The sequence below is a fragment of the Falco naumanni genome, chromosome 8 (assembly GCF_017639655.2).
Source record: "Falco naumanni isolate bFalNau1 chromosome 8, bFalNau1.pat, whole genome shotgun sequence".
Lineage (NCBI taxonomy): Eukaryota > Metazoa > Chordata > Aves > Falconiformes > Falconidae > Falco > Falco naumanni.
In genome coordinates, this window is record NC_054061.1 from 63,206,704 (window position 1) to 63,221,288 (window position 14,585).

The window sequence follows — 14,585 nt, forward strand, 5'->3', positions numbered from 1 at the left end:
CTTTTCTCTAAAGGAAAATACAAGGAAGTCATAGGAGTATAAAAAAAAATTAAAAGTAGATCAAAATAGAGGAGCCGTTCTTGCTGCATGCTTGCTTTCTTGACCAAAATAAGCAAATACAGTAACTGCACAGATGTGTTTCTGGCTGTTGGCGCAATCCATGTCATAATGTGCTGCCACTGGAGCGAAGCAGCGCCGGGGTGAGAGCGAGGGCCTGTGGTAGGTGGCTACCAGTTTCCACTGGGATAGGCATCCTTGGTGAACCCTAAAAAGCTTAATATTCTGTAGTCACATGCTTCTGTTAGATGTATTGAGAGAGAGCAACTTAGTCTACTTTGAAGAGGTTTTTGGACAGTATTTCAGTGTCTTTTATTTCCATCGGTGTCCCCTCACAAACCAGATGTTACCTGTTTGCTGTTGCAGAGTAAGCAGAAATGGTGCAAGAAAAAGCAGACTGAAGAGTCACCAATTGGAAGGAAACTTTCTGATCACAAATTAAATAACAGACCAGATGCTGACTGGCTTCAGCTCAAACCCCTTGCAGGTAGGCATTTATTTTCGGAATTTTCTCTGATTATGAGATTCAAAGTAATGGCATGTTACCTATGGCATGTAGCGTGTAACCTCTTGTACAGTTTTGCTGCTATTATGCAAATCATTGTTAATAAGACTTAATAGGCTTTCCCTATTAAAACTTTTTTTTTTATTTTGTTTTCCTTAGATCTGAGCGCACTCAGAACACTTCCTAATATGCCATAGAAATGGTTCTCAGACTTCTGAAGCAGTCAGGTTTTGGGTGGCTTGGTTCTTTGGTTGGGGTTTTTTTTTTTTATTTCTTTGGGTTTTGGGGTGTTTTTTCGTTAAGCTGTGGCTGACTAGCTCAGCCCTGGCAAAGCTTAGATCAAAACTGAACACACACTACCTGAAATTCCAGCCTCTGGCCAGTTATGAGAAGGCTAAACAAAATTAAATTTCTTTCCATAAATATAACCAAGAGTCCTGAATATTCCTCAAATATCCAAAATGACTTGCATGTATGTTCCTCCGTGACAGTCTGCGTGCGCGCGCAGTGCGTACCCTGAAGGAACGCCACTCTCAAGGGGGCGAGGGGAGGGGAGGCCCTTTGCTTCATAAAATCCCCTCTCTGTTGCCTGCATGGCTGCTGAACTAATCTGTTGATGAAGAATCCGTAGGCATAAACAAATGCAATTTTGTTAATTGGGATGGTTTGTAGAAGGGAGAGTTAGGGCTGTAGCCTTCTCCACTCAAACAACTGAAAATGGGATTTGGGACAGTGGCACAGAAGGCGGGAAGGCTTCCAGCGGTGAGGGTGGTGGCACATCTCTTTGAGATGGCTTCCTCTTTTAACGGGCAATCAGGGGAATTTTGCTGCTGATACCGTGGAGCCCGCCCCGGTGTTCTAACACGGCTCCCCTGAAAGGGCACTCAGTAGTTTGTGCTGTAGGCACAGGAGCCCAGTGCTGGATTTGAATGTTGACCTGCAGTGCCACTGCCGCTGACCTGAATGGCCGTTCCATTTCTTTTTAAACAGCTTCCAAGTGACGTTTAAGAGCTTGTTTACCTAGACCTCATTGCTGCTTCGGTACTCTCTGCCTGGGTTTTAATTCCACTTACTGTTTGCTTGGTTTTGACTCTGGAATGTATTTGTTGAATTACTGTGAGCTAATAACTTCATTGGCCAGAACCGGGTATTTTTCTGCCACTGATTTTGCTTCCTGGAGTGTAGATTGCCAGTTTCATTTATTTATTAATACTCCAGTAATATTAGTGGACTTGCATGTCTTCTGCACTGTTTTCACTTTGTGTTTCTTTGTCAAAATGGCTTGACTGCTAGCAGGGCAGTGAGCTCGCTGTGACACACGTGTCCGACACAAAGCTGCACACAATACAGAAACTATTTGAAGATCAGTTGTATCGGTGGCAGACCCTGGTACGCCTCAGGGAAGGTGACGCTGTGACCCGTATGGGCATGCATCGAGAGCAGCCAGTTAAGGTTCCCCGAGCCACTGTGGTTCCACCTGCAGCACATAAGACATTTTTATCATTCTGGCAACTGTCCTTTTCAATGTTGAACCATAAATTTTGTCAGTAGCGAAAATACAGATGCAAGCCAAGGTCGGGCTACGACTGACTTTGTGTGCTGTGGATACAGTGATGCTGCCTTGTAGTAGAGACTTCTATATGCTGGACGTGCAAATTAATGAAAAAATGGGGCAGTGAGAGAGTTATTTCTTTGGCTGAACATTGACCACAAGTTTACTAGATTGGGATGTGTTAAAATACTCTTTCTGCTTTTGCAAAGCAGTTAAATTCTCAGCTGCATGACGCGGTGGCGGCTGGTGATGCAGTAAGGATTAATGGTGTCTCTCTCAACCGGCTTCGATGCAGGAGCAGATGACTCTGTTTTATCTGAAGATCGACTCAATGAAACTGAACTGACTGATTTAGACGGACAGCTGGAATCCCCTCCCAAAAACTTCTTGTCTGTCGAAGAGGACAACAATATGCACCATTCTCACAACGACGTCTCACGTGCTGCTCAAGAGCGTGACCTTCACGATTCAGAGTACGACAGCCATGGCGAAGATAAAATGATAGCTAGAAAACACAGTCACCACTGGCATCACAAACATTCCCATCATTCCCATGGCCACTGTCATTCTGGAAAAGACCTGAAAGATACTGGCATAGCTAATATTGCTTGGATGGTAATTATGGGAGATGGCATTCACAACTTTAGTGATGGCTTAGCAATCGGTAAGCAAAAGCACTGAGTGTTTCTCAACACTTTCTTCTTACCTTTAGTAACCGGTAATATTTTACTTGGCAGTGATCACGGGTAAGGCTTCCAGCTACCTCCTGTGGTTACTGGCACTGTTTACTCTCCTTCGGAGCACAAATGAAAAGGCCATCGGTTGTAGTAGCCTTCCCCTTGTTAATAGGCTGTGACTGTGGCCACCGAGGTTACTGTATGGGTAGCAGTGCCAGCAGCAATCTGCCAGCTCACGAGAGGTGCAGGCAAACCTCCGTATGAACCACGGAGCCTGTGCAATGCGCGTCTGCTCTCTGGGTCCTAGTATTTGCCTTTGAGTAACGACAAAGTGCCTTTCAGTCTTAGTTATAATACTATTACTATTTCTGTTATTATTTATGCATAGAGCTATAAGGTATTTGTAAATAATAAATGTACTATGAGTCAGGTTACCAAAATAATAAGAGTACTACTTAGGAAAATTTAATTTTTGGTTGAGCAAAGTATTGTTTCGGCTTATGGTCAGTATAGATTTATTTCTAGCCAACTGTAGAAGAAATTGAAGTACCAAACAGATTTTATTAGATTTATTAAATCACCTTTGGTTCACATAGCCCTCTAAATGTGATTCGAACTGTAAAAGATGTGAATTTGAATATATGCCATAGCCGTCCAAGTGATGGTGAGAGTGCTGAAGTGTACCCTTCTAATTTCTTACTGAAGTAGCTCCTAGGAGTGGAGCACGCAGGGTTCTGAACTACTAGCAGAAGGAACGTACCCATTCTGAAGGATGGGGGATAAGCTACTTACGCAGGGTCTAGAGTTAACAGTGCAATCTGCTACAGTTTCTCCACTTTCTGCAGACAATTTCTAAAGAAACTAAACTCCATAAAAATTAACATTGTGCTTCATTTTCACATGAAACAGGTAAGACATTTAGACCGTGGCTTCTAAGGCCCAAAAGGATCACTGCGCCATCTGTTGAGAACTTCACTGTATTGACACTCCATTTCTAAATATTCCTGTGTCAAGCCCAAACAGCTGATTCTTTGGTAAAATGTAGGTTTTAGAAAAGCATGTTCGTCTTTTTAATATATCACCTTATGAGGAATCCAGAGGAAAGTTAAATTTCCTCTCTGTCTTCAGATTGTGTCTTCTCTTTCTGCTTTATTTTGCCTGTTCTGACTGCTCACTGTAGGCTCTTCTTGTGCCTCTCTCTGCTACAGTACAGAAACTTAATACCAGTTTTCTCATCTCAGAATTATTTAAGGTATGAACTTAAAGATGATTAAATTAAATTAGCTTACGGAAAAGTTACTGAAAGAGGTTTATGCCGATGTTTTTCTCCTCGTTATTTTCCAAGTCTGGCTTATTAATGTTGCTGATATGCGCTCTCCAAATAAGCATCAAGGAAAATAGAGAGGTTACGGGTTAGACAGTAGTTTGGAATTCCAGCCTGGAAAGGAGAGAGCTAGGCTGTTGCTCATGTGCATTCTTAACTGTCCTGATGTACTTGAGAGTTCGTAAAAGTGGTGCTGTTTATTAGTTTGTTGCCTCTTATGTCTTTGTTTTGCTCAGTTGTGTTCTCCTCTCCCAGGATTTGTTTTTCAGGTAAACTAAGTAATAAAGTATGCAGTAGTAATGCACATCCAAGATATTTCCAGTATTTTCAGTTTATACACAGACAGGACACGGATGTAATGAAAAGTGTTAGAGTGTGCGTTCTAACAGAAGGCTGTCATCTCTGGAAAGTCTGTTGATAATAGTAAAATATCATTCAAATTTTCTTTTTTCCTTTCCTCTAGGAGCAGCTTTTAGTGCTGGACTGACAGGAGGAATTAGTACATCTATAGCAGTATTTTGTCATGAGCTTCCCCATGAATTAGGTAACTAATTCTATAATCTCAATGTGTTCAGTGTCTTCATCTGTACAAAATATTTATCTGAAAGCTGCTGTGGTACTCATCCTGATAAGCACAATGCAATGCAGATGCTGCAAGGGTGGCCAGAACTTCAGACAGTAACAGCAGGATTGCCTCGGACTACATAATGAGAACATTAATAGAGGATTATATTGGCCGGTACCTAGTTACAGCAGTTCTGTGAAGCTTTTTGAATATGGTTTTTAAAAAGTTTTTAGGAGCATACAGTTTACATTTTGGTGTTATACCTCTGCATTTTACAGAGGGTGTTTCACATGAGACTGTGTGGCATTTCCTTAAACAGAGTCAAGTCATTAAGTAAACACGAGCTTCCCTAAATAAAATTCTTCATGGAGGTCTTCGGAAGATGCTTTATGCCAGTCGTTGCCGAGTCCAGCAGGTGTGGATGACAATTTAGGGTACAGCCCGTAGGCGTTGTTGCCAGTGCCAGTGATCCTTGCCCCCACACTGCACCACCTCTTCTTGGGGTTGGCTAACCGTGATGAAACCTCTTGTTTTCCTGGGAGCCATAAGGCACACGGCATGAGATGTTGGTGCACCCTGGGATTTACGAAAGAGCACCTGGAGGGAGGAGCTGTGTCTTCTTTGCCAGTAACATGAAACTGTGCTAGCTGGCACTGTGTATGTACTCACAGCTCGCTTAGCTGACGAGCTGCTAGTTCTGATTGAGCAAAAGTAAGGTAAAACAGGTAAAAAAAAAGCCTTGGAGATGATGAGCGAAAGCATTTTATATAGGCAGATACTAAGTATAAGGTAAGTCCTGGGCACCAATGGGACATAGTACAGCAGAGGTTCGTGGTTTGACAAGGGTGCTGTACACTCGCTAGGTAAGAGGAGCTGCTGCAGTACAGAAAGGATGGCAGTATACACTGGCGTGCTTATAACTTGCTAGGTTAACATGAGTAGATTAACCTTGTGTAAGGGAATAGTTCACTGTCCATATTTTTAATGTCGATTCTAGGTTTTGATTCTGGATTGAGCAATCAATTTCTAGCATATTGGACATGGGAATACTGTATTAATTGCCCTCAGGACTGCAGCTCATTTTCTGCTCCTCATATTTACAAGAGTTCAGTCTGAAGGGAGTAAAACTATCTGGGCTGATGACAAGATGAAAATTTAGATCTTTATAGAACGTCTGCCTCTATCAGGACCTTCAGCAGAGCTGTCCTGAATTAAAAATAGAACAGGTTAACCTGGCATGTCTTAAACCAGAGACCTGACTCGGCATGGACGTGAAGTCATTCTTTCTGAATGTAACTCTTCCTTGCCTAGTGCTCTGTTTCTCAAATTCATTGTCACCTTCCGTGGGGACTGATGCACGCTATCCTCCTTTTGAATTTGCAGAACGAGGCGTATATAGCCAAGAGGAATTTTCACAGGTGTTGACTGAAACTAAGCCTCTGTGTTTATGTGCCATGGAGAGCTTCTGTGAAGTCTGTAGGCACAGATGGATTCTGTGGGAGGACCAGATCTAGGCTCCTCCACTGACCTTTAACCATTGATCGCTGTTACCTTTCTGACTATCAGCACAGTGAATACGCACCTTTAAATCATACTTTAATCCAGAGATTGCCACACATAAGTGCAGTTCCTACGAGAGTTGTCATAGCCTGTTGCCCAGTCTTCCTTTGAGCCTCCGTAGCAGCATTTTTACTTTGGCAGTGCCTTGGATTGGTGTCACAGTAAATGCGCGCTCATTTCTCTGCCTACTCTTCTGAGAAGCGTCGATACTAACCCCCCCCCCCCCCCCCCCCGTGTTCTGTCCTCATTTTAGGTGACTTTGCTGTGCTTCTTAAAGCCGGTATGACAGTAAAGCAAGCTATTGTGTACAACCTCCTGTCTGCCATGATGGCTTACATAGGGATGCTGATTGGCACAGCGGTGGGACAGTACGCTAATAACATCACCTTGTGGATCTTTGCAGTCACCGCAGGCATGTTCCTCTACGTGGCACTGGTTGACATGGTAAGGTGGTTCGATTCTCTGTCACTTTTGCATTCCACGCATACACCCAAGGACCCGAAATGGCACCTACGACAGAACTGGTTTTGTTATAGCACGTAAAATATCTGTAGACAGTAGGTGGCTGTTTCTGTTCTATGGCTTCTTAAAACGTTGCAGATGCTTTGAAAGATGTAGTGAAGTCTTATAGTTGCTTGCCTGTTTAGGTTTCTGCTGCCGAAGTCTGCCAGTGACTTCTGTTAAAATACAGAAACTACAGGGGCGATGGGAAAGACGCTCACACTTCCCACTAATAAGCTAATAAAAATAGTAACTTCTCACTACAAAAATAGGATGATTCCCTGGTTTTGTGGATGGGCCATCAGATGCTGGAGTTCAATCAAGTACTTAAATTGTTCTCTAAAATTTAACCTTCATATATTTGATTCTGGAAAGGTTAGTCTGAACCCTTAGCATGAGCAGCCAGTCATCCACAGCTCTTGCGGTGATTAGCTTTTTAAAAAGTTACCTGGTAGATAACTGCTGCTGCTTCAAGAACACAAAGGTACACTGTATTTAGTGTGTGTGCACTGCAGATGCAGGTCTTTCAGGCAGTAAAGCACTTAAGCACATGCTATCAGTCCAAACTCAGTCCTGATTTTTTGCCTAAGCAGCTTCAGAGCTGCATTTAAATAAGCCAGTTTTCTCACTTCTTGTCTTTCCCAAGCCCAGCGATAATGAGATCAGTTTTCTTTTTTGGGGTATTTTGTAATGCTCAGCTCACTTCCCTGGATTTTTAAGGACAGATCTGGTAGCCAGTTAGATAGAAACTGCAGCCCAGCTAAAGCTTTAATTCACAAGGGTTCAGACAGCTGCTTGTGGGGTGGCTCCCTGGACTGCCGTCGCCTCGTTCACAAACTGCTTTTCCCTAGTACAGACATCCAAGGCAGAGGCCAGCTTCCTCCCAGCTGTTACTTTGCTCCTCAAACAGACTAAGAAGCCACCTACCGATTACCAGTAGATTGCTACCTGGATCGCCTGGTGCGGCTACACACTGCTTGTAGAAAAATACTGAACTGGAACTGGAGTTCTGGCTTTGAGGGATGCTCCAGCAGAGAGACCGTGGTGGGGAGTGTGCCCATAGTACTGGTTACGGTTAAATAACCTTTTTTTCTATCTCAAAGGGGTCTTTTACACGCTGTTCAGTGCCACACATGACAGCTGTCACTAGCCGTAGCTAAGCCTTCCACCTCTGCTCGTCACAGCACTGTGCTCTTCCTAGGTTTTGAAACAGATGACAGAATATTCTTCAGTTATTCTTAAGAGCATCTTAGCAATGTTATGTCTCTGTAGAAGCTGATTACAAAACTTGAATTAGGTGCAGATCTTCCATTCAGAAAACATGGAAGTGAGAACTGCAATGCTAGCACAACTCTCTGACCAGGTTTTGTGTTACTTGGTGAATACAAATTTTTGTTTCTGATTTATTAAAAAAGAAAACAATTTTGCAGCAAATCTTGCCTGCCAACATGACAGCTATAGCAATCTTCAGTGAAGTCTGTGATTAGTTCATTTATTCTTAATGACTCAACAGTACTTTGTAGTTTGGTGTAGTGCTTGCTGTTAAACTGTCCGGTCTACTGTTTATCTGGTGATAAACATTTTTCACACCAGTATATTTTTCATATTTAAAATACTCAGTGGGTCAGCTTGAGTTGTGAGCTTTACGAACCTTTCTGAAATACAGCAATGCAAGACCAGATGGGTAATGTATTTGGGGTTTTTAGCAGCTCTGCTGCACGGATGATTTGTCATTGTTGTGCCGTATTCAGGTCCTTGGAATAACCAAAACTATTCTAGCCTATCTAACAAGGAGCAGTAAATAGAGCTTTGTGCTGTGTGCTACATGAAGTTTCCATTTTTGTTCTGTATTGTTTTCCTGTACCAAGTGTGTCTTGAAGGAATTCCTTTCTTTGTAAAACATTTTAAGTTACTTCTCTTCTGTATGGGTGGCTTCGTAAGACAGTTTGTAAGATCTATTTTTTACAATTTTAAAGTCTGCTGTTATTTATTTGTTACTTTCATCAGTACTTTTGGACTTCTTTTCAAAGATGAGGAATATAAGGAATATTCAGAGCTTTCAGAATTTTTTTATAGCTTCACATAGATTTTTGCTTGAATTACTTGTAGGAATTATTCCCATATTTAAGAGGGACATGCATGTGAATATGTGAAAGCATGTAACATGACAAATGACTGGCTAAGTTAATCAGCAGTTATTGTAAAGGGTAGATCTATACCAATGTAATTACTGTAGAAATAGTAAATTCTTTTTTATGTTTATTTGAGCATGACAATTTTAATTGGGTAAAAGACCCCGAAAGAGCAAAGACTGACAGACCGGTCTTTATCCTGGGGAACTTAAAAGTTCAAGCAGATATGTGATCTGGTAAAAGCTTGGGGGGGGGGGGGGGGGGAGTCCAAAGGAAAGGCATCTTTAGGGTTTTTTGTAAATACATGACGTGCTCGTGTTTTGTCAGATGTTTTTGTGGTTAGGCAGAGTTTAAGCTGTCTCAGTGTATTGTTTTTATAACTGAATCCTGGGGTATTTATTCTTGATGATATATCATCCTGTAAACTTGTCTGTGTGTAAATGGAACAGAGATTACTTTAATCTGTTTTTTCCCTTTAGCTTCCAGAAATGCTTCATGGAGATGGCGATAATGAAGAGCACGGTTATTGTCCTGTGGGGCAGTTCATTCTTCAGAATCTAGGCCTGCTGCTTGGATTTGCCATCATGCTGGTGATTGCCCTCTATGAAGATAAAATTGTGCTTGACATCCAGTTTTGACCTAATTCTGGTAATCACTGTGGTTACAATAATGTTACTGTATGGCTTTGAGTCTGCACTGTTTCACTGTACGCACATTGCTCAGAGGAAAAGCGGTGGCTTGCACTACTTACACAAGTACAGTATATTCATTTCTGTGTAGATTAACTTCTGCTTTTTTTCTAATTCAAATCAGATGAAATATTGCCCAGTGCATCTTGTGAACTCGAGTGATCGACAATTAGGAAATACTAAATGCGAGAAATACATGCCAAGTTCAGTGTACTGTACAGGAAGCACTGCTTGCTTAAGAAAGAAGAAAATACAGTGAATGGTGTACTCCTCCGGGAAAATACCATTTCATTAGCACATCTGAAACGTTACAGCTGAAATTCATACCTCTGCAAGGAACCCGAGTAAGCCTTTAGTGCCACATAAGTCTTAAGTAGAGTATATATGTATCTCTCTATATATGTGTAGAGATACATATATACACACACAGATATGCATGCATATATATACGCGTGTGTTTGCGTAGAGATATACATTCATTCTGTGCTGATTCTTCTGCATAGTGGTGACTTGAAGTATTAAATCTTGGAACAGCACACAATTGGAAACCACTGTGCTGGTTTAAATTTTAGAAAAGAAACCCCCAAACCTTAAACACTGTTAAAATTCTTAGAATATGCATTAAGCTGCACTCCAGCGTTATAAACTTCGTGTGTAAGAAGGCAGGCTGTTGAATATACTCTGCAAAGTGCTATGTTCTGTCGAGGATCAGTTTGACGATGTTTTTCCTGACTAAGATTTATTTGATGTTTGTTCCTTGATATTAGTAGGAAAATGCAAAATGCAGTAGAATTAGTGTTAGCTTGGGGAAGTCCCTGATGTTGGAGTTATTGAGCTATTTCTGGTTCTTTTTTACAGATGCTAAACATGTATTGTGTGCCACTTGCAGCATAAACTACTGAAGAATTGTGGCTGTGAATTTGTGCAAACTCTTTTACAGAGAATCCGTATGGGAATTTCTCCATTTTTTAAACTATTATTTTTGGACTGTTGTCTCCTCTTCATGTTAAAACAATCCAAAGTGCGAGATGCTAGTTAGTTACTGAACCGGGGCACCAAGGTTAAATTATGCTCTGTGTATGTAGTACTGGTAGGTTATTTACAATACTGTAATTTCAGCTCAAAATCTGTTTCTACAATGCCTCGATATCGGATGTTGTAGCACCAGCCATTTCTGGCAGTACAGAGAGTATGTAAGATTTCTATTTCCAGCATAAAGGAGTTCATTTCTATGATATTTTTTTACAATTATGGTATTTAAATTAGATTATTAAAAAGCAGATGTGATAGATCCGTGGTATGTGTAATTTGGAAGGATAGACTGAAAATCTGGGCCTTAACTTGCTGGGATCAGCTGTCCTAGATCGCATTGTGCTGATACGCTTATATTGCCAGACGGGAGTTAGCTCTTTTTGTACCCCATCTCCTTAAAAAAACTGTGGGTTTGTGAGGAGTGCAAGTTGATTCTGTAGTACCAGTCCTAAGCATGGTAGTAGCCTTTTTTAAAACATACAGGTCGTCTTCTTTTACGCGTATGCCAGGTAAAAGCTGTATTTTGACTACGTGCCGCAAGTTTCGTTTCGGTCCGCTTGGTGCCAGTGTAGCTGCTAAACCCACCGATCCCAACGCCTTTAACGGGAGCCAGTCGGTATCTTCATTCCATTTCAAGTTCATGTGTGTCTCCTGTGGCCCTTATTTTGAAGCCGCATTAGTCAATGTCGTTTTTACCGAGAGCAGCTCGTGATTTTTAAAGCTGTCGGTTGGTCCTTGCCAGTATTTCTGCCTAGCGCAGTACCAAGACACAGTATTAAGGGTCCATTTCAAGGAGGGGCGCGACTTCTTCAGTGAAGGAGCCAAAAGCCCAGCGTTCAGGCTGCAGCCGTTCCGTGCCCTGAACTCAGGTTTTCTTTTTGCTTCTTTAAAGACGTCTGCTGTTGGACCTTAATTAGCAAACATGCCGTTGTTAGCTTCAGATTACTGAATTGCTGCAGTCTAAAGATCCCGGGTGACATTTGTTTCAGAGTGCCCGTGTTAGGTCACTGAGCACCATTTTCAAAGAGACTTAACTGACTGGATACCTTCTGAGGATCTACGTTTAAACAACCTATGTTTCCTGTAAATTAAACCGACCCTTAACTCTCCTTTTCCTGTTCATTCTGTCGAGTATAAGGGGGTCTTTATGTGGTTGAACTGGTATTTTGTCAAACCATTTTTTAAAGTTTATTTCTTTAAATCCTTTTACAAATGAAGATTTCTATATTTCAGGTAGTCTATTTACTTTTGTATTAGTTGGACTAGGGTTATAGCTTAATACACTGCCTCTGTAGGAAGATAGTTAACTTCCTTCCAAGACCATCTTCAGACAAGGGAAAAAAGTGGTCCTTGAAGGTAGGTACTGTATTTTTCATTAAATATGGGTTGTTTCCTTTTATTTTCTAGTATTTATTACAAGTTACGAAGAGCAGTGTAAGAGCTGTGACTTCTGTATGTTTCCACCAGTATTGAATTCCAAATGATTCTAACGTACACTTCTGAGTCATGTTACAGACAATCTGAATTCCACTACATTTCTACTTGGCTTCAACATTCCATTCTGCTTGAATCCAGAGTCTCATTTAACTTGTATTTGTTGGAGGGCATAAATGTTACTTGTATATTACAATGCTGTCACTGTGTGACATCCCATATGAATTTTGATGTAGATCACATTGCACTCAATCCGCTGTGATTATGCTTAGAAAATAATGTAGTTGCTAGATGCAGTGTGATTATTTTTTTTAAAAACTTTTTTTTTTCTTTCCCCTCCCTATTAACAATTGAGTCTATGGTTTAAAATGTGATTATGGTCCTATAAGATAACTTGCTGAGCTATCAGTCTTTTTGTTATAACTAAATCATTTTTTTTAAATTTTATAAAGCTGGAAATGATCAAATGCTGTTTTGTTCATTGTCAACAGTGTTGTGTTCATTTTATGTATGTTCCTTATAAATAAGGAGCCTTCAGAAAATAAAATTATTCAAGGAGCAGATTATTTTTGTTGGCTTTTATAAGGTTTTATTGTGCACCTTTGTATTTTAGTATTCGATTTCAAATCTCATGAAAGGCACGAATGAAACATCGTAAGCAAACCCATTTTGATTTCTCTTTTTATGTGGCATTTCAGGACTGACATGCATCCCTTACAAGTGATCTGGAGAACGCACCTACCTCCATAAACTGTGGTTATGAGTTTGTGTTTATTGTGTTTATGAGTTAAGCTGACACAGTAATGCCACACCCCGCCTGATCCAGTGTTCTTGCGGTTTGTCTGAAGGGAGGGTCACTGCGGTGACGAAGTTGGTGGAATGGCCTGTAGTTGACAGGATCCCTCTTCTCTCGCTGGTTTTGTACACGGGGGCCAGGTAACTTGGTCGCTGTGGAATGTCTGCTCTCTTACATGGCTTTAGCCATATCTGCAGTAAAGAATAAAATAATACTTTCCATTTCAGGTAAAAAAAAAAAAAAAGGAAACAGTTTTGGCTTGGCCAAAGTATTCTGACATTGTTGGGTTTTTGGTTGGTTTGTTTTTTAAGCCCTGGAAACTTGTTTCTTGTTTCCTCTTTCTTAGCAGATTGTCTCCCTCTCCCAAAACGTGCAACACCAAACTTCCTGTCACTGTCATTAACAGGGTCTCAGCTCCTCTCAGACACTTTATTTCTATTTCAAAGCAAAACATTTCTATTAAATTATCTTCTTTTTTAATAATTACCCTGTTACTTCCTTCAAGACTTAGAACTAAGTAGTAATTCTACAGTATTTGTGGGCATATACCAGTATAAAATGTGACCAAACAAAAGATACTGACCACAGGTACTGTATCATAGAGGATTTTTGGATGAGATTCTCCTAGCTTCTTAGTTTGCCTGTTCCAGCGTGCTCCATCCAAGAACAGTCCGTGAACGTAGACCCCTGAATCAGTTGGAAAGATACCGCATTATGCAAAAACTGGAAACGTCTTCCAGCCAAGAGCAGCAGCTAGCGCAACACACGGGGCTGTCGGCTCAGAGTGCGCGGGACTTTTTGTCAATCTTGTGTGTTCCAAGTGATGATAAAATAACTTCAAGACAATCTTGTCCTTTATTACAATCTACTATGATTACAATTCTGTAAAGTTTTGTAAAGTCATAATGTCTAGTGATACCATAAGGTAGCCAGCCTTTTCTGAATGTTGAGTGACAGCTTAAAAATTATCCACAGTGCGGGACACTTTTTACAGTTGTCATTATTACAGTCTTCTGTATGTACTACCTCTGTCAGCTCTAATGCTTCCAAACCTGGAAGATTTGACTGTATAAACGGTCTTTCACTAGGTAGTCTTCACGTTGTTTCATTGCTTACGTTTCAAATTGCTTAAACCTTTCTAAAGTGGTTCACTAAAGCAGTAAAGAAAAAAAAGTAAATGTTTCAAAAACATAACTGTCTTTACTTTGATCTCACGATGACATGATAGAATGACAGCTGTCATTCCATCAGCTCTCCAGAAGCAAAAAAAAACCTCTGTAGACTGAAAACTGTAACTCCTAAAACGAAAAATAAAGATGCCCAACAGAAAATGCCTCAAAACTTGACTGGACGTGCGTCTCCCAGGCAACTGCCAAGGCCTTCTCCTTCCACAACTTCCAGTCAAACCGATCCTCAGGAAAGAGTACGAGGAACCGTTCCATCCGCCCGCCCTTCTGAGGAAGGGTAAGCTAACAAACGCATCTGCAACTGGAACCTAAGGTAAGTAATATATAATGAAGTGGTTTGATAAAAAATTCCCCACGTGGAGCGCTCCTCTGTTACACATTGTGATTGTATCCCTAAGATATTTTCCTAGGGACAGTAAAGTAGGACAGACACCTTCTCTACTTAACTGTTTGGTTTTCCTTGGCTTAGGAAATGGGGCATCTTCAGCCATACCTGCTAATGGAGCCAAATAAAGGGGAGAGGGGAGAAGGGCAGGCTAGGTATCGCTGCAAAAGCCTGACCTGGTGTAGGCAG

At 41.1% G+C, this 14,585-nt stretch overlaps 2 protein-coding genes across 5 annotated transcripts in view; one reads left to right on the forward strand and one right to left on the reverse strand.

Annotated features, from left to right (window-relative positions):
* SLC39A10 (solute carrier family 39 member 10) overlaps positions 1-12,591 on the forward strand; it is a 53,605-nt gene extending 41,014 nt beyond the window's left edge. For 2 of the 4 annotated variants that reach the window (XM_040603712.1, XM_040603711.1), the window contains exons 6-10: positions 424-544; positions 2,410-2,778; positions 4,579-4,659; positions 6,494-6,684; positions 9,353-12,591. In XM_040603712.1, coding sequence (XP_040459646.1) covers positions 424-544; positions 2,410-2,778; positions 4,579-4,659; positions 6,494-6,684; positions 9,353-9,511 — 921 coding nt within the window. In that variant the 3' untranslated portion in view covers positions 9,512-12,591. The remainder of the gene's footprint in view (positions 1-423; positions 545-2,409; positions 2,779-4,578; positions 4,660-6,493; positions 6,685-9,352) is intronic. The other 2 variants (XM_040603714.1, XM_040603715.1) reach the window with 2 other exon arrangements.
* An 88-nt stretch (positions 12,592-12,679) lies between these two features.
* Positions 12,680-14,585, reverse strand: part of DNAH7 (dynein axonemal heavy chain 7) — a 111,913-nt gene continuing 110,007 nt past the window's right edge. The window contains exons 63-64 of the mRNA XM_040603717.1: positions 13,408-13,511; positions 12,680-13,015 (exon numbers count right to left, since the gene is read on the reverse strand). Coding sequence (XP_040459651.1) covers positions 12,809-13,015; positions 13,408-13,511 — 311 coding nt within the window. The 3' untranslated portion in view covers positions 12,680-12,808. The remainder of the gene's footprint in view (positions 13,016-13,407; positions 13,512-14,585) is intronic.